Below are 20,866 nucleotides of genomic sequence, written 5' to 3'. Positions count from 1 at the left end.
ATCTGCTTAGTGGTAGATATTCATTCTCCAGTGAGTGTTCCTGGAGGTAATAAAAATCGCATTTATCCCAATGACACTGTAGAACCAGTTAATGTTTTACATAAGCAAATTGTTAGAGGGATCAATGGCAAAACCATCATCATAATAGCAAAAAGCATGAATGCGGATTTTTATCATGCATCATACGTTGTGCAAAATCCATATATTATTCCAGTTAATCTTCAGAGTTTTTGTTAGAGTGCTATTATTATCTCCATTTCACTGATGAGAAGACAGGATTTGAGATCTTAAGTGACTCGCCCCAAATTCTATAGCTACTAAGCAGCAGAGCTGAAACTCAAGCCCAGATCATTTAGTCATTTTGACAAACTTTTACAAATACGTATCACATGGTAGGCATTATCGTAGGTGCTAAGGGTACAACCATGAACAAGCCAAATATAGAGCCTATCCATCAGGAGCTTACATTCTAGTGGGAAAGATGAAGCAGAGCCTGTGCAATAAGACCCCATGCATTGTTGCTGCATAACTTTCTTCCCTGGTTCTCTGAGGTCACATCCAACTCTTTACCCACTTAGTGATGCAATGGGAGATTCTATGATTTTTGCCACAATTGCTACATCTCAGTTCCCTTAAGATGAGTTTAAGCACCTTCAATTAAGAGTCATGATTACATCCAAGCTGTCTCTGGCTGCTGCGGAAAAATAGACTCAAAGAGAGACACCTCTTTACCATGAATAAAGGCTTTAAAACATGGAGAATATGTGAAGACCATTGGGGAAAATGGGTCTGTGTTCCATGAATGTTAAACATATCCATACAACTCAGTCACTTTCTTCTCTGGTGAACATGAGCGGGAAGCTCCAAGACATGCTCCCAAAAGGGAATACCACCCCCCCATCAAAAGTAATTCTTAAAAACTGAATCATTTCTGGGCTAGTCCTATCCTGGACTTGCCTACTCTCTTGACCTTCTAATTCCTTTATGTATTCTTTCACTGATTAAAAGAAAGAAGTACTCTTCTCTACTAGCGTTCATTTCCTTAGTGATCTCATTGAACTTATGGTCTTAAATATGATTCACATGGTGATGACTCTGACATATACATCTTCAGCTGAGAATTGGTTTCTCACCCCCAGATCTATAATTCCATTTGCTCAGTTGACAGTTCTATTCCGATGTCCTGTTTGTGACTCACTAGAGATTAAGGTCCATGGAAGCAAGGATTTTTGTCTTTTTTATTCATTCAAGTTTCCACAAGACCTTGAACAGTCTTAAGCTTGGCTTATAAGAGGCACTCAGTAAATACTGAGTGAATGAGTGAATGTCACTAATGTCTAGAACCATGCTAGGCATTAGTGGTAGCACCATAACTAACACAGATCTCTTGTCTCAAAATGTTCATATTACAGAAGAAATGACAGCTATTCAAGCAGGTCAATGACATACACCACCATCAGAGCTGACAACAGACAGTTCACATGCTATATAGAAATGTGAGGAGGCCTCTTCTCCGTGAAATCCACTGAGCTGAGCCTTCAAGAAAAAGAGAGAGGTTGAGGAAAAAGAAAGGCAGATCCATGTAAAGGAGATAGTGTAAACAAAAGGATTAAAGTTGATAATGCAGGCTTTGTTGAGACAATAGTAAATTATGCCAGATATTAGATCATAAGGTATGTGGGAGGAAATGACAAGCAATAAAGCTAAGCTATTGCCTCAAATTCCATTCCAAAAAAAAAATCGTCCTTATTCTGTAGTCAGTACCCAACTGGAAGAGGATAAAAGGTCCCCAAGGAAGCCTTGATTTCTGGTGGATCCCATGATCAACAATTGCTCAGCACTGAGTCTCTGCAAAAAGGAAAAAAAAAAAACTGGGTGCAATTTTTAGGGAAAGTTCTTTGACAACTGATGGAATTACCCTTGCTGTGTGTTCTTGGATGAGTTTTTCAACGACTCTGTACCTCAATTCAGCCATCTAAAATGGACAAAATAATGCTCATCCCAAAGGACTCTTTAATAATTAAATTATATAATGATATTTTAAACACTATGTGCCAGGTTCTATTTTTAAATGCTTTTTGCGCATTATTTCATTTCAACCTCTTGATAGTTCTTTGTCAAGTCCTATTACTGTCCCCCTTTTGTGGATGAAGAAACTGAGGCATAAACTGCCTAAACACTGTGCCCAAGGTCATACAGCTAACAGGAATCAGAAAAGGAATTCAAACTGAAGAAGTACAGTAACAGGATCCTCACTCCTAAAGATTCTAGAACCAGGCCTCACTAGGAAGTATGCAATGACTATTAATAATCATAATTTTGTCCTTTATGGATAGATTAATGTATGTCAGCAATCTCTCAAAATAATTTTTTGAAACTGAAACAAATATTAACTGTAGTTAGAGATTTTTAAATGAAAGCTTGGAGTGGTAAAATACATTTTCCAGTGCCAGAATTGAGAAATAGACCCAAGAAAAAACAAAAACTTAGAGCTACCGAAGAATTTCTTAGAATGAAGAATTCTAGATACCATAACACCAGATGTTATTGTAATTACTACTAATACAAATCTAACAATAACATTACAATTGAGTATTTACTGTGTACCAGACACACTTATTAATATAATCTTAGTTAATGCTGAGTCACCCTATGCTCCAATATTGGGTACAACTTTATGCTTATTTCTACGGCACTGAACAGATGGGAGCTCTCAGGCACAGCATGTTTTACTAACTTGTCACAACAAATGTCCAGCTGACATGTCAACTACACAGTCTAACTTTCTTTGAACCAACAAATTATCAATAGCTTAAACCTAGAAAAAACAAAACCAAACCTAGATCACTGCTCAGTCTTCCTAGTACTCTATTTTAAACACAGCATGATGGATAGATGTTTTATGGCAGAATATTACTGCCATCACTGACATTAGCTTGAAAACATTTTCCTAGCATACAGCCAAGAATTTATTATCACTAAACTTACACAAACTGCTTTTAACTCCCCTAGATAATGAATTCCATTTATTTACCTTCCACAGTAACATCTTACGAATCAGGCATTATATTTGGCGTAAATAAAATTTCCAAATGTTCGTTCCATATTATAAATGTAATATTTTTAATTAAGAAGCTTTTAGAAATGTATCACCTGCATGTTACCTTTGGAAATGACGTAAAATGAAGAAAGCTTTTTGCCTTTTGGTCCCTGACTCTTTTATTGTAATTATTATTTGCTATAATGCATTCATGCTGCTTTTCACCTTTATGTTCCCTCCTTTGTTCTCAGGTAATCAGCCATCACTTCTAGACTTTACAGTCGGTAAATTTGAGGTTAAGTCCTGACTCTATAACTTCCGATTTATATATCCCAGAAGTTATATGTCCTTCAGAATTTACAACATTCCTTCCAACATTGATTTTCTCACCTATAAAAACAGAGTGATGATACCTGTGCACAGAATAATCACGATGTTTAGCTTTAGTAACAAAGGAAAATAACTTTGTTTCCCACAAAGAGCCAGCCATCAGATGTCAGATATCATTACTGTGCCTCAGGGCTCCTTTTAGTCCGTGGCCCCCCACATCCCAGCCTGCCCCTGACTGAAGTCAGAAGCTTATTAGAATGTGAATGCTCTGAAGTGCCCAAGAGCCCTCCATCTACAACCACTACATTTAAGACGCTGTATTTAAATGTATACAGTTGAGGGGCTGGATTCCAGGTCACTTTCAATTCTAACATAACTCTACCTTCTGTGTAAAGCCCTTTTGCTACTAATTCTATGATTCTGGGTTGGGTGTGGCATTTATAGATGAGTAGAGCATCATCTTCCCTCATTTTCTGTAGCAGACAGAACAGCAGAATAGTAATGATGTAACCCTGGAGCCAGTCCTTCCGGAGTTCATACCCTGGCTTTGCTTCTGTGTGACTGGAAGCAAGTTACTTAATTTGCTGACAGTGTCTTCATCTGTAGAATAGAATATAACATCCAGAGAATGCTGACTGGGAGTTTATAAGTTATTGTGTGTAAAGTGCTTGCATAGAACAAATGCTATAAAAGTGTTTTGCTATTAATATTAGACTTTTAGGACAAATAGGAGAAAGTTTATCAAGGTTCAGAAGAAACTGTTATTGGGGCATTTTTAATTTAGTGAACTATGATGGGCTATCATTTTTTATCTCTGTTTCACTACTTTTTAAATTTTCTCTTTGATCATAGTCTGTCTCAGCTGTTGACTTTTCAAACTATTATATCTACTTTTTTGGTACACCTTTATGTGAGAATTCAATCACATTTCTTGTTCCTTTTCCCCCTTCCTCAGGATTTCTATTGTAGATTTCTTTTTTTTTTCCTCTGTGTATAATGACTGGCAATATTTATTTCCCTCATTTACCAAAAAATAAAAAACAACAGACCTTACCACCTATGGAACAATAGCTCCTATCATAAGGGGCTATTTATGACTGACTGCAGTAACATTATGGTTCATGCTAATAACAAGCATTCCAATTAGGTGATTATATTTTAAAATCTAAGCTTGTTTGAAGAGTTATTTATGTTTATAAATAAGGTAGAGACAATCCATTCATAAGTGCTGTGAGAAATAGCTCCAGCAATTTTCCTCTGAGTAGTTATGTTTTGTAAGTGATTGAATTCAATCATGAAATTGCAAGGCAATTCAAGTTCTCCTGGAATGGAAACTGCAACGTTATTGCCGACAACCACCTCTAACAGAGGACATTCAACATAATTGGCCGTTTTCAAGATACTTTTCATTTTCCATGTGATATATGAATAATGAATAGGATAAAGTGTTCATTATAAAGGGCTTTTTGTGTCCTAACATGCTTTTAGGGTCAGAGTTGAAGTAATGCATGTCCAACTAACAAAAATATGGGGGTACTAATTGTTCAGGGTGCTCTGGGAAGTGCTATGACCCCCCCCCGCCGCACCGCCCACCGCCGGCTTCAGATGGATAGTGGGCTGTGCGTGATTAACTTCGAGATAATTGCACTTATACTCTCCTTGTGCAACAGAAAATAGCTCCCAGTAGGTGGGTGGTGAATGGTTGTGAAGACAGGGAGAGTTCAGAGGACTCCAAAGCCTTCACCTTCCTGAGATTAAGCATTTAAAGTTGACAAAATGTAAAAAGGGGCTTTAGGGCCTGACCCAGGTTTGAACTCTCCATCCAGAGAAGTCAAATGATAAAACATGAAAGAAGATGGGTAAGTGTCATCCCAGCTCATCTGCTATCACCTGCTGTGCAAACCTAAGCCAATTCCATAAGCCCTGAAAGTGCTGCTGCTAAGTCGTTTCAGTCGTGTCCGACTCTGTGCGACCCCATAGACGGCAGCCCACCAGGCTCCCCGGTCCCTGGGATTCTCCAGGCAAGAGTACTGGAGTGGGTTGCCATTGCCTTCTCTAAACCCCTGAAAGTAAGTTTCCTCAATTGATTATAATTCCAACCACTTTGAGCACTGGGAGTCATGGAACTAAGGAACAGAATGGAGTGCTGAGTATATGGCATCTTATCTATGCTTGGACAGGTTTTTAAAGGAGAGAGGGAAGAAAGAAATTAGATAGATGTCATGAAGATCAGCTTTGGAAAACTCCTCCCAGGCAGCTTTATCTTTATCCCAATGAGTCAGACTTGAATGGGCTTCCCCGGTGGCCCAGCAGTAGAGAATCCACCTGGACTGCAGGAGACTCGGGAGACATGGGTTCGATCGCTGTGTGGGGAAGATCTCCTGGAGGAGGGCATGGCAATCCACTCCAGTATTCTTGCCTGGAGAATCCCATGGACACAGGACCCTGGCAGGCTAACAGTCCAGTGGGTCGCAAAGAGTCGGATACAACTGAAGCGACTGAGCATGCACATACCCGTGTCAGACTTGAACACTAAACATCTCCCTCTTATTCTGGAAGTTCTCAGGATCAGTTTCCAGTGCTGTAGTAAAGAATCTTCCAGCACCTCTTAGTAGAAAGCTAAAACCTGGAGCAAAATTAGTTAAATCCTCTTCCCATATGTCACTGGATGAAGCTTCAAAATAGTTAATAATAATGTAATTTTAGAAGGTAATCATCCTCATCGTGATGTTATTGCCATACAGATCAGATCGCTTTTAAGCTAATTTAATAAAGGACAAACACTAGGTGCTAAGACTCAGAAGATACTTTTATAAATGAGATAAAGCAATATAAGTCAAGTCAGTTGAATTTTTTGCTAGACAAATCAATTTCAGCTCAGATAGAATTTTAAAGCTTTAGTATTTATGATTTTTCATGATAAAAATTGATACAGTTTTTAGAGAAGGGTCATGCTATATTGAGAAATGGACCTTTTATTGATAGACCCACTACGATTAGGATGCTTCAAGTAGTTATTCATTGATCTCACATCATTTTAAATGGAGCATTTTTAGTCTGCCAAATTAGATGCTGTTGGGCTATTCAGTAGTCTGGCAGGTCTCAGGTGGAAGAACATGCCACAGTCTCACAATGTTCCCTGCTACAATAAGCCAAGGGCTCATCTCTGAACCAACTTCTTGGAAGAAGTAACATTATTCTTCATAAAAAAGTTTTATTTCAGCATTATGAGCTTTGTTTATAAATGTGTGTCTGAGGAAGGCAGGCTTCACACTCAGATCTGTTTGTAAAGCAAGATGTTCTATAGTTAGTTTCTGGGAATATGGTTCAACTTTGGATAGAGTCAAATTTGTATAATTATGAATCAGGCTGTAATAAGCTTCTACTGTAGTTTAAGAGAAGTTGTGAGACATAAGAGAAAGAGACCTATTTTTAAAATTCATGCTATTGTTTCTGGGGGCTTCCCTGGTGGCTAAGAAGGAAAAGAATCTGCCTGCAATGCGGACTTGGGTTTGACCCCTGGGTAGGCAAGATTCCCTGGAGAAGTAAATGGCTACCCACTCTAGTATTCTTGCCTGGAGAATTCCATGGAGAGAGGAACCTGGGGGGCTACAGTCATGGGGTCACAAACAGTTGGACACAACTGAAAAACTAATACACTCACTATTGTTTCCAGGTGATTTGAATTCCAATTTCTGGCCTAACTGTGTCATGGCCTAAGGGGACAGTTGACTCAGACATAGGACATCCTTGGCCCTAAGAGACTAAAGTCTAAGGAACAAAAAGTAAAAAGAGACAGAGAAGCTCAAGGGTATCTGGGTTTGGGAATCTGTCATCTGATTAAAAACAGATCTGTTAGAAGACACATGAGTTAAAACACTAGTTGTATTCAATTTGTCAGGATGCAAAAGCACCGTTGAATGAGCAATGCTACTCTGACAGCAAGGCTCCTGCATAGTTACACCTTGGCAGAAGCCTCGAGGTGATTGAGGGGGCCAGAGTGCCACCTGCTTCTGGTTTTATGCCCAAATAAACCACCCAGCCTATCTGAACCCAGATCTCTCAGTGGTAAAATATGGGATAGCATCATCGGCTCAACAGACTTCAGTTTGATCAAACTCCAGGAGATAGTGGAAGACAGAGAAAGATAGTGGAAGACAGCCCACCAGAGCTTGGTGGGCTGTAGTCCATGGGGTGGCAAAGTCCGACTTGACTTAGCAGCAGAACAACAACAACAAAATACAGGAAAGCAAACAACATTTTGTGTTCTTTCCAGCTCTGCGATCCCATCACTTCCAAACCTTATTCTACATGTTTCTAATCAGCAAGGCATCAACCACCACCACAGTGATCTCCTCAAGGCACCCAGGCGTGTTTTCCCAGAGCACTGGGGTTCCCTGGCTGCTTGGTTTCTGATTTAAAATACTTCATCTCCAAGATATATAATTGTTGCTATCTCTTAAAACACCATATCACTAAGCTCATGATCTTTTGACATTAAAAAGTCAGAGATCAAATCCCAGCTCTGTCACTAAGTAGCTACGTGATCTTGAGTAAGTTAGTTAATCTGTATCGTTCAGTCGCTCAGTCATGTCCAACTCTGACTACAGCATGCTAGGCCTCCCCTGTCCCTCACTATCTCCTGAGGTTCACCCCAGTTCATGTGCATTGAATCAGTGATGCCACCCCACCATCTCATCTTCTGCTGCCCTTTTCTCATTTTGCCTTCAATCTTTCCCAGCATCAGGGTCTTTTCCAATGAGTCAGCTGTTCACATCAGGTTTGAATCTCTGAGTCCCTTTCTATTCCATGTAAAATAAAGACAATGATACATGTCTCACATGATTTTTGTTGGTATTCAAATGACAGAAAATATGCCAGGCTTAGAGCAAAAGCTCTCTGGAGGATGGAGGTTCTTATTAATAATCTCATCAGAATGTTTAAAAAATTGGACGTTAGCATGCTAGAGACAGTCTGAACTTGAACAAGTGACTTAAGTGCATGTATTAGCTCCAGCTGCCATAACAAAAGGCCTTGGACTGAGTGGTTTAGACAACAGAAATTATCTTCTCACAATTCTGGAGGCTGGAAGTCCAAAATCAAGGTGCCAACCAGGCTGGTTTCTCCTGAGGCCTCCCTCCTTGGTGTGTAGATGGCTGCCTTCTCGTCAAGTCCTCACGTGGCCTTTCCTCTGTGCCTGTGTATCCCTGCTATCTTCCTCTCTTCTTGTAAAGAAACAGTTCATAGTGCATTAGAGCCCCACTCTTATGACATCTTTGAACTTTAATTATGTTCTTAAAGGTCATACTTCCAAATTCAGTCATATTGGAGGGGTTATAATTTAACCCATAACAAGAACAGAAAGTCAGATTGCAGTAGATTAAAAAGAGAAGCCTGGCGTGCTGCAGTCTATGGGGTCACAGAGTTAGACACAGCCTATCGGTGAACAACAATGAAAAGAGAACAGGAGAGAGGAAATGGACCTGGTGGATTTAGTTCACTTCTCAGTTGACAGTGCAGGAAAGAAGAGAAAAAAATGCTAATTTTAATCAATGGTATTTCTCTTGGTATTGAGAGAGTTTGGCAAAAAAAAAAAAGAAAAAAAGGTTTGGCATCGAAGACTTGGGTATAAATTCAACCCCTGTCTTTTCTTCTATGTGACATTGGGACACACATCTCTTCACTTCTATGAGACTCAGTATCCGACTATGTAAAAAACGGACAATTCTACCTCATTGTGGAGTTACTATGAGGATTAGAATTATAGCAGCAGAGCACCTAGCCCATCTCTTGGTACTTAATGAATTCTAAGTATTGTATTAAAAGGGCTTCCCTGGTAGCTTAACTGGTAAAGAATCTGCCTGCATTGCAGGAGACCTGGGTTCGATCTCTGGGTTGGGAAGGTCCCCTGGAGGAGGTCATGGCAACCCACTGTAGTAGTCTTGCCTGGAGAATCCCCAGGGACAGAGGAGCCTGGCAGGCTAGAGCCCATGGAGTCACAAAAGTTGGACATGACTGAGCGACTAAGCACAGCACAGTGAATTTAAAAAAAAAAAAACAACCAAAGTGCACGCTTTTAAACAGTGGCTGAGTCACACTGTGAATTTCCCAGTCTTTTTTGGAGTCCTGTTGTGCTCTCCGCAGAGTTTGCCTCCAGGAATCTGAGTCTTGATTAGGTTAGGTGGTGCTGCTGCCGTAACTTATCATGTGCTGGTGATTGCTGATGATTTCAGGTATGTTTTTAGAGCTTGTCAGCCTTCTAGAAATAAAAACAGCCCTTTGGCAAGTAGGAGTCATTAAGAAGTGAGGTACCAGTCAGCTAAGTAAACAAGAGTCTGCAGGCAGACTCTTCAAGTGTGATACTTTGAATACTGCGTGTGATGCTCATCATCACATTTAGTTCACTTACAGTGACCCTCTGAGTCTTTTGCCTCAGTCTCAGCATCTGTAAATCTGCATCAGCTGGAGGGAGAAACCAGGTTGATAGTGTGGTTCAGCTTGCTATGTGGTTGCAAAGGTTGAGAAGTTAATGTTCTATTTTGTTTCTTTCCAATGGAAGGGTCATTGGATCCAGAGAAGGTTATGCTATGATTGAGAGACTGCTCAGAAAATCTAATTAAAATTTCCTCTAGTTTTTCCCGGGCTATGTTTCTCAGAAAAATGCAAAGAGAACATTGTGATTCCAAACAAGGCATTCAAGATCCACCAACTGTCCACTAACCTCAGTTTGAGAAATAATTTTCCAGAAGGCAGCTAAGGTTCAAAGGGCTCCAGAGGAATGGGAACAGTAGTGGCAACATCATTTGTTTCTTGATTCACTTATTCATTAATTCCATATGAAGATTTTAGCAGAGGTTCCTTGTGGAGAGAAGGGGTTCGATGGACAAATACCTTTGGGGTCAATGGGTTAAACGGAAGTTAAATAGAAGTCTTTGTTGAAAATTTTCCAGTGTTTTGCTCTGAAACAGCATTAAACTTTACAGAATCTCCCAGGTTTACATGGACACAAAATTCTTTTTTTGTGTAGAGAATCTTTGGGAAATTATATGCATATATAATTCTCAAAGCAAAGTACAATATTTCAGCATTTATCCATAAGTATGGTTTCCCTTGGCTGCACAGTAGGGTATAGCCAGAAGGTCCCCTTGGCTCCAGTCCATCCCTTGTGAAGGCTGGGTTTATGCCAGTCAAACCAGCAGTGGAGTCCTTTCCTCACTTCAGCACCTAATCTGATTGACTTATTTGTAGCCCCTGGCAAGATACTTGATTTTAATGGAATCTTCAGAGTGTATTAGTGGAGTCCTGCCTCATTGTTGCATGATACAAGTGTGGTTCTGACTGTTAAACAAAATCCCATTTTTATCACTAGTACTTAGTATATATAGGGCTTTCCTGGTGGCTCAGTTGGTAAAAAAATCTGCCTGCAATGTAGGAGATCCAGGTTCAATCGCTGGGTTGGGACGATCCTCTGGAAAAGGAAACGACAACCCACTCCAGTGAAATCCCACAGACAGAGGAACGTGGTGGGCTATAGCTCATGGGCTCACAAGAGAGTGTATATATGTATTTATATATATATATAAGTCTATGTATATATATACATATGTATCTTAAAAACCTCAAATGTTTTTGAGGTTTTAAGATTGTTCCTAGTTTTTACACTTTTCAATCTATATTGTAAAAATGTTCATATTGTGATGTTTAATGACTAGAAAGTTTGAAAAAATATTCTGTAGGATTAGCTTAATACTGTATATCCTAGGAAATATAAAGACGTTTGTTGGCAGTGTGAGAATCCTTCCTGTGGAAGTGTCACAAACATCCAGTAAGCATTTCATTCCATTTTCCTGTTTGTTGTGAATACCCATTGGTGAGCAGTGACTGTTCTTAAGACTTTGGTTTTCCTCCACAGATAGCGTGGAAGATGAACTGGAAATGGCCACCGTCAGGCATCGGCCCGAGGCTCTCGAGCTTCTGGAAGCCCAGAGCAAATTTACCAAGAAGGAGCTCCAGATTCTTTACAGAGGATTTAAGAATGTAAGAACTTCCTTTCTGACTTTACTTTCACACAGTTCTCAAAGGATCATTGAGAAATGAGAGGGGAAAGTGGAAAATGTGCAGTTCTGTGATATTCTTCCAGCACATGTACCCTTCTTATCAATCTTTTCTACATATGAAAGTTGTTGATATCCATTTGGACTTTGATTCACTTTGGTACACTATCGCTCATACAATCAAACAAGGATGAGTACAGAAGAAAGGTTTACTCAATTCAATTCCTAGTTGGGCTTTTCTTTTTCCCTTTCAGTTATATCGCCATCATTTCGATAAGCTCTAACATCTATAAGTTTAGTTGTGTGTAGATGGGGGTCCATCAAAGAACTCTGTTCCTGGCATTGGAGAAAAGTCATGATAAGTTTGATAGTTTCTGAAAGACCATGTTACCCGTGGCTCTGGACCACAGGTGTCTATAGGTCCCTGTTTCTGGTCCCCTGTGATCCAGGTAGACCTATCATGCTCCCTCCTGAGTGGAGCATCTTCAAGAGCTGTGATTGTCCTTGGACACCAAAGGGCAAGGGTGAGAGTCAAGAAGTGGACTGGGCAATCTGCCAAGCACACAGTCTTAGGGATGCCTTGCTATGTGCTTAGCATTAAGCTAAATACTGCTGGTTATTCGAAAGCCAGGGGAGATATTTTTCCTCAAGGAGCTGCTGGTCTGAATAGGGAGAGAATACTTGCTGTCAAGAAATTATTTGAAAGTAATTCATCCTTCAAAGTAGTAAACGGTCTTATATTTAATGGCACACGCAGCCCAACAGGTATACCATTCTTACACGTATGTAAACCATAGTTACATATGCTACAAGTGCCCCTTGGGAACTAGATGAAATTGCTTTGATTCCTCCTCAAATCTTCTCCCTTACAGTCCCCATTCCATGGTTTGTAGGAATCTATAGTGGCCAAAGATTTCTGATGATTCCAGTCTCTTTAAATCTGTCCATCTCAATGCTCTTTCTGTCCAACTTCATGCAGATGAAAAACCCTGCCTCTTCTATGGTATCCAAACAAAAATTTACCTAGAGAATTTGTGGCACTAGTTGCTTTTTCAGAATATTTTTATAAGGATCCAACATGCATATTGCATGCAACTTCCCACCATTTTTCTCTCTGAATCCATAGGCTCTTTCTCTATCCCATTTGGGCTCCTCACCACTTTCCCTGCCTGCACTTCCTAAATGTTTCCTTCCATTGCTTCTCTGAAATGCAGTTCTTCTGACAGCCTTTGTGGGGATGGACTAGGGTGATGAGGAAGATGATACAATGGAACTAGGTGCTTACCCCACACAAGCAGGACCTCTATTATACACTGTAATATCAAGATGACACACACAAATAAACAGGCATAAAGAGAAAGGGGCTTTGAAAACTAGGCTCAAGAATTATGAGTTATGCCTAGGCTACACCAGAGAGAGGAAGAAGTTACTATGAGTCAGTTGCACTGACCACTGACTGCAGCAAACAGGTGAAATGACCAAGTCTTGGATGAAAGTAAATGCTAAGTTAAAGCTCATCACAGAATAAAACTTCAAAGGCATTCCTGTAAACATCCAAACTTCCTTGTTCCAGATAAGAGATCTCGTGATAAAAAGTTTTTTTTTTCCCCCATTGCAACAGTGGATTACGCATCAGACGCAAAATGGTTGTCAACTAGAGAGCTAACCTCTCAGCATCCCTGCATTCCTCCACTACCTCTGTGTTATTGCTTCACTGCGTTCGGTGTAGGGCTCTCCATTTGGGGTCCCGCTGCCTTTCATACCATTTGTTGCAAACTGGAATCATGATTACTGCCACCATCAACCTTCGGAGCCAGCATCTCTGCAGTCTGTCCTCTACAAGTGGCACTTCATGAAAAATTGCCCAGGCTCTGAAGTCTGCATTGTTTTCACTGCTTTGTTTAATATTTTTCTTTGCCTGCCTGTCTTCTTTTTCTTTGCTTCCCTTCCCTCTCTTTTCCTGACCTCTTTTCATTCCCCTTTTCCTATCCTCCTGATCCCTTCTCTATTTCTTCATTCTTCCAATCTCTCCTTCCTCTTTTAGTTCCTTTATCTCTTATCTATGTCAATTCTTGTCTCCTTATTTTCACTTCTTCTCCTTCCTTTCTGTCTTTAATTTTTCCCTTTTCTCTTCATTATCTTTCTGTTCTCTTACCCCACCCCATGAGATAAATGTCCAAAAGATCTGAATGTGCCCAAAGCATGTTTTATATAATTCTTTAAATGAATGGGCTTCATAGTTTGCTCAAAATGTTACTAACCAACGTCTCTGATAAATAAGAGTGGCCCTTTAATTTTCATTCATTTCCTTGTAGTCAGTGTACAACTCAAATGTGGTTTAAAATACAGCAAGAGAGGCCTTAAAGAAGCACACTCTTATTTTACAGAACGACAGCAATCTGAACCAGTTTAGCATCAGAGAAAGGAAATTAACCACCCTTGGGTTCCTAAACACCAATTATCTCAAGTCCTTAAGATCAAAAAGTCATTTCTATGTCACTAATTAAGATACTCATTTTTTTTTTTTTGAAAAGACAACCTAAAGTATGGGAGAAAATATTTGCAAATCATATACATAATAAGGGATATGTATCCACACTATTTGGCAATAAGGAGTTCATGATCTGAGCCACAGTCAGCTCCCGGTCTTGTTTTTGCTGATTGTATAGAGCTTCTCTATCTTTGGCTGCAAAGAATATAATCAATCTGATTTCGGTGTTGACCACCTGGTGATGTCCATGTGTAGAGTCTTTTCTTGTGTTGTTGGAAGAGGGTGTTTGCTATGACCAATGCGTTCTCTTGGCAAAAAAACTCTATTAGCCTTTGCACTGCTTCATTCCATACTCCAAGGCCAAATTTACCTGTTACTCCAGGTGTTTCTTGACTTCCTACTTTTGCATTCCAGTCCCCTATAATGAAAAGGACATCTTTTTTGGGTGTTAGTTCTAAAAGGTCTTGTAGGTCTTCATAGAACCATTCAACTTCATCTTCTTCAGCATTACTGGTTGGGGCATATGCTTAGATTACAGTGATATTGAATGATTTGCCTTGGAAACGAACAGAGATCATTCTGTCATTTTTGAGATTGCATCCAAGTACTGCATTTCAGACCCTTTTGTTGACTATGATGGCTACTCCATTTCTTCTAAGGGATTCCTGCCCACAGTAGTAGATATAATGGTCATCTGATTTAAATTCATCCATTCCAGTCCATTTCAGTTCATTGATTCCTAGAATTCCAACGTTCACTCTTGCCATCTCCTATTTGACCACTTCCAATTTGCCTTGATTCATGGACCTAACATTTCCAGGTTCCTATGCAATATTATTCTTTACAGCGTTGGACCTTGCTTCTATCACCAGTCACATCCACAACTGGGTATTGTTTTTGCTTTGGCTCCATCCCTTCATTCTTTCTGGAGTTATTTCTCCACTGATCTCCAGTAGCATATTGGGCACCTACCGACCTGGGGAGTTCCTCTTTCAGTATCCTATTATTTTGCCTTTTCATAATGTTCATGGGGTTCTCAAGGCAAGAACCCTGAAGTGGTTTGCCATTCCCTTCTCCAGTGGACCGCATTCTGTCAGACCTCTCCACCATGACCTGACAGTCTTGGGTGGCCCCACACAGCATGGCTTAGTTTCATTGAGTTAGACAAGGCTGTGGTCCATGTGATCAGATTGGCTAGTTTTCTGTGATTATGGCTTTAGTGTGTCTGCCCTCTGATGCCCTCTCGCAACACCTACCGTCTTACTTGGGTTTCCCTTACCTTGGACGAGGGGTATCTCCTCACGGCCACCCCTCCTGACATTGAACGTGGAGTAGCTCCTCTCAGTCCTCCTGAGCCTGTGCAGCCTCCACCCCTTGGATGTGGGGTTGCTCAGGGATCAAGACCATCCCCATGGAAAAGAAATGCAAAAAAGCAAAATGGCTGTCTGAGGAGGCCTTACAAATAGCTCTGAAAAGAAGAGAAGTGAAAAGCAAAGGAGAAAAGGAAAGATATCCCCATCTGAATGCAGAGTTCCAAAGAATAGCAAGGAGAGATAAGAAAGCCTTCCTCAGCAATCAATGCAAAGAAATAGAGGAAAACAACAGAATGGGAAAGACTAGAGATCTCTTCAAGAAAATTAGAGATACCAAGGGAACATTTCATGCAAAGATGGGTTCGACAAAGGACAGAAATTGTATGGACCTAACAGAAACAGGAGATATTAAGAAGAGGTGGCAAGAATACACAGAAGAACTGTACAAAAAAGATCTTCATGACATAGATAATCACCATGGTGTGATCACTCACCTAGAGCCAGACATCCTGGAATGTGAAGTCAAGTGGGCCTTAGAAAGCATCACTACAAACAAAGCTAGTGGAGGTGATGGAATTCCAGTTGAGCTATTTCCAATCCCGAAAGATGATGCTATGAAAGTGCTGCACTCAATATGCCAGCAAATTTGGAAAACTCAGCAGTGGCCACAGGACTGGAAAATGTCCATTTTCATTCCAATCCCCAAGAAAGGCAATGCCAAAGAATGCTCAAACTACCACACAATTGCACTCATCTCACACACTAGTAAAGTAATGCTCGAAATTCTTCAAGCTAGGCTTCAGCAATACGTGAACCGTGAATTTCCAGATGTTCAAGCTGGTTTTAGAAAAGGCAGAGGAACCAGAGATCGAATTGTCAACATCTGCTGGATCATCGAAAAGCAAGAAAGTTCCAGAAAAACATCTATTTCTGCTTTATTGACTATGCCAAAGCCTTCAACTGTGTGGATCACAATAAACTGTGAAAAATTCTGAAAGAGATTGGCATACCAGACCACCTGACCTGCCTCTTGAGAAATCTGTATGCAGGTCAGGAAGCAACAGTTAGAACTGGACATGGAACAACAGACTGGTTCCAAATAGGAAAAGGAGTACATCAAGGCTGTATGTTGTCACCCTGCTTATTTAACTTATATGCAGAGTACATCATGAGAAACACTGGGCTGGAGGAAGCACAAGCTAGAATCAAGATTGCCAGGAGAAATATCAATAACCTCAGATATGCAGATGACACCACTCATGGCAGAAAGTGAAGAAGAACTAAAGAGCCTCTTGATGAAAGTGAAAGAGGAAAGTGAAAAAGTTGGCTTAAAGCTCAACATTCAGAAAACTAAGATCATGGCTTCTGGTCCCATCACCTCATGGGAAATAGATAGGGAAACAGTGGAAACAGTGTCAGACTTTATTTTTTGAGCTCCAAAATCACTGCAGATGGTGATTGCAGCCATGAAATTAAAAGATGCTTACTCCTTGGAAGGAAAGTTATGACCAACCTAGATAGCATATTAAAAGCAGAGACATTACTTTGACAACAAAGGTCCTTCTAGTGAAGGCTATGATTTTTCCAGTGGTCATGTACGGATGTGAGAGTTGGAATGTGAAGAAAGCTGAGCACCAAAGAATTGATGCTTTAGAACTGTGATGTTGGAAAAAGCTCTTGAGAGTCCCTTGGGCTGCAAGGAGATCCAACCAGTCCATCCTAAAGGAGATCAGTTCTGGGTGTTCATTGGAAGGACTGATGCTGAAGCTGAAACTCCAATACTTTGGCCACCTCATGCGAACAGTTGACTCATTGGAAAAGACCCTGATGCTGGGAGGGATTGGGGGCACGAAGAGAAGGGGACAACAGAGGATGAGATGGCTGAATGGCACCACCGACTCTATGCACTTGAGTTTGAGTAATCTCCGGGAGCTGGTGATGAACAGGGAGGCCTGGCGTGCTGCGATTCATGGGGTCGCAAAGAGTCAGACACGACTGAGCAACTAAACTGAACTGAACTAAGGACTATGAAAGAATTGCTTCCAACTTTTACTGTCATCCTACCTACACTACTACATTACTTCTCCACAATCACTAGCAAACTTCCTGCATTCTAATGAGCCCCCTGCATAATTCATGAAGAAGTTGCAAGTAATCAGGTTAGATGTCTCAAAGCTTTCCAAGCCTAATCTACCTGTCTTTGACCAGGCATTCTCTGCCATCCCCTCTGCATACATGATCCTAACAGCACTCAGTCCCTCATATCTGTTGAGGATCTCATGCCTTTTATTAATAGCTTCTCAGGGACTTTGCTCCTGCAACTTTCACTCCTCTCCCCTGAACCATCAGCTACTCTTTCTATATTAGAACATTCTCCAATGTGGAGTTGGGAGGCAGAAATATACAGTCTAATCACATGTCCTTCTGCAGCTACTTCACCTTTGTGTACTGTCTTCACAGCAGATTGTCTCAGCTTATCCTGAGACCATTCTGTCTTCAACCTTATCATCACTCATAAGATGGAAAACATGTTCTAAGCACCTGTGGGTACCAGACTCCCAGACCGGTGCTTTCCAGACTTTGTGCCCACGGGAACGTTTCATGAGGGAAAAGGGTCCTCAAGGAACTATGGTGGGGTGGGCAGGGAGCCAGACTGAAGACAACAATGCAACAAGTGTGATGAGAGCCTTGGCCTCTGGAGCCAGCATAGGCTGGGATCAGATGGTGAGGAATGGGCTTCGCCTGGTTGGTCCTAGAGATAGATGTCTCCCTCTGTCTGCGTGTCTGTCCCTATCTCTACCCCTCACTCTCACACATTCTCTCTTAGGATCAGGTTCTCACCAGCAGGATGCCAATCCAGTGCCTCCCATCCCAGTCCAGGTGAGGAGCCTGGTGTGGGGGGATTGGCCCCCCATCCTCAGTGTGTGTAGAATAGAAGGGTAAAGACCCAAGATACTCATTTTTAATGAAACCTTTTAAAACTCATATTTTGATTGAAAGGATAAACTATTCATCAACATCTTAGAACAGTTGTATTTATATGAAAGTAGCTGAACATCACTGAAAGTAAAGGTCGCTAGTGTCCCCCCAATCTTTTCCCAGTCCTATATATCTGATAGCATTTCTCCAAAATATATTGTTAATATAAATGGGAAATGGGAGTAAAGGAAGATAGTGAGAGAGAATCCCTTAGCCCCTCACCATATCTTATCCCCACATTTTAATTTCTCTTACCACATGCTAAACTGGGTCTTCAAAAATAGGCTACTGACAGAAATGAAGAATACAGTACAGTGTTTCTGAACCTTTACTGTGCCTAGGAATCATATAAAAGATTTGTTAAAACAGATTGCTGGACCCCAGCTCAAAAGATTATGATTTAGTTGGTCTGAGATTGGAGTGGAGAATTTGCCTTTCTCATATGTTTCAAAGCAATGCTAATGCTGCTGATCTGGGGATCACACATGAGGAATCACAAGTACAGTTCAAGCACCAGAAACATTGGTGTCACTCAGACTCAGGTCCATATCTTATTTGTTTAGGGAGATCCCTTTGAATCAGTGGTCTCTCTGTCCTTGTCTCTACAAATCGGGATAATGTAACTTCATTACATGGACTTTGCCTTATTTTGATGTTTTGGAGGGTTTTTTTTTTTTTTAAATAAATTAAGATAGTAAACATGAAGTTCAGCAAAAAAGAATTATTACAGTGTGGCCCTAAACAGTTAACTTCAGTTTTATGTTCTATCAAAGTGGGACAGTCATAGTTGACCCAAATATCCCCCACCAGTGTTTTGGGTTTTGAGCTACATAATTATATGTTAAAAAGTATGTGGAAAGATGCAAGGTATTAGCTACACATCAGCAATTTCATGTTACAATTGTCTAGGGAACTTTAAAAACTACAAATAACTGGTATGATGCTTGGTGATTCTGATATAATTGCTCCCAGAAGAAGCTTGAGCATCAGAATTTATAAAGCTCTCCAGGTAATTACAATGTGCAGCCAAGTTTGAGAACCACTGAACAAGATGTATAAGATTGTAGCCATAAAGTTGCTTCTATCACACACTGAATTGACCTCTTTGTGATGAGCCCAATAATGTCAAATATTAATGGTTAAACTGATACTTGGAATCTTAAGCCTTTGGTGTGTGGGATGTGTGTGTAAGTGGTCTTACCTCAGATGAGTCTGATTCAGTTAAATCTCGGGTGATGCTTACTAATCTTTTTTTAAAAGTCTTAATTTTTAAAAAATCCCATTTTAATAGACTGCTAACAGAAAGTTGCATTTGAAAAAAACTGACCTAGAAGGTCATGCAAGAATCTATATACATAACTCATAAACTTGCTTTCCTGTTTTGCTTTCAAAATCAAGCATAATTTCAGTCAACACTAGGTGATAATGAATGGTGTTCTGGGCATTAATTTTTCATATGGCTATGCCTTTTGGACATTTCTTCTCATTAATTAATAATTTAGAGCATATTCTTCCCATTTTTTAAGGCACAGGATGAAAGATGTTTGCAACTAGTTAGACTTAATATGTTTTGGACACCTGGCTACTTCCTGTTCCATGTCTTTCCCTGCTTCCTTTTCTCTCACTATTTTGAATTTTAATAGGTCAAAGTATCCTTTAAATTCAAATACATCTTTGAGGTATCACTTTAATACTTGTAAATGTCATTCTTCCCTAAAAATGTTGTGTTAATATTCTTTATATCTAAAAGTACAAGATGTCTACATTAGTTTTCTATTGTGTGTAATAAATTACCACATATTTAGTGACTTAAATGCACATTCATTATCTCACAGTTTCGAAGGTCAGGAATCCAAAAATGACTTAATTGGGTCCTCTGCTTAGGACCTCATAAGGCTATAATTCAATTATTGGTAAAGCTACAGTTCTTTCTGGATTTTAGAGCCTTCATCTAAGCTCATATGATTATTGGCAAAGTTCGTTTCCTTGTGATATTTCTGAGGTCCTCACTCTTGTGCTAGCTGCCAACCTAGGACCACTCATCTCCTAGGGCAGGGGTCCGTGACCCTAGGCCATGGAATGGTACAAGTCCATGGCCTGTTAGGATCTGGACTAAACAGCCGGAGGCGAGTTGTGGGCAGGTGAGTGAAGTTTCATCTGTATTTACAGCCACTCCCCATCACTCACTCACATTACCGCCTGAGATTTTTCCCATAGGAGCTCTAACCCTACTATGAATTTCACATGCAAGGGATCTAGGTTACTCACCTCTTTTGAGAATCAACCTGAAACCACCCCCCCCCAACCCTGGTCTGTGGAAAAATTGTCTTCTATGAAACTAATCCCCGATGCCAAAAAGGTTAGGGACCGCTGTCCTAGAAGCTGTCTGTAGTCCCTTACCAATGGCCCTAACAGAGACTTTTTCATAACATGAAAGCTAACTTCTTCAAAGCCAGTAAGAGAGAGTCTCTCTACTCTACTAAATCAGAGTCTTATTTAAAGTAACATAATCGTGGACCTAACATCTCCCATCACCCTTGCATGTCCCAAAACTCAAGGCAAGGGGATTAAAAAAGGCTTGATTTGTAGGGAGTCACACTTGCATGGTGTCCATCACAGTGGTGTTTGTGAGGAGGAGAAACCGCTATGAGTTAAAATG

The 20,866-nt window shown here is 40.4% G+C and overlaps 1 protein-coding gene across 5 annotated transcripts in view; it reads left to right on the top strand.

Moving 5' to 3' along the window:
- Window positions 1-20,866, top strand: part of KCNIP4 (potassium voltage-gated channel interacting protein 4) — a 1,258,052-nt gene that overhangs the window by 1,138,115 nt on the left and 99,071 nt on the right. For all 5 annotated transcript variants that reach the window (XM_043871383.1, XM_043871387.1, XM_043871386.1 and 2 more), the window contains one exon: window positions 11,283-11,407. In XM_043871383.1, the coding sequence (XP_043727318.1) occupies window positions 11,283-11,407 (125 nt within the window). The remainder of the gene's footprint in view (window positions 1-11,282; window positions 11,408-20,866) is intronic.

This window comes from Cervus elaphus, chromosome 17 (genome assembly GCF_910594005.1).
Source record: "Cervus elaphus chromosome 17, mCerEla1.1, whole genome shotgun sequence".
Classification (NCBI taxonomy): Eukaryota; Metazoa; Chordata; class Mammalia; order Artiodactyla; family Cervidae; genus Cervus; species Cervus elaphus.
Note: the sequence above shows the minus strand (reverse complement) of the source record. Positions and strands in the feature narration are given on the sequence as shown.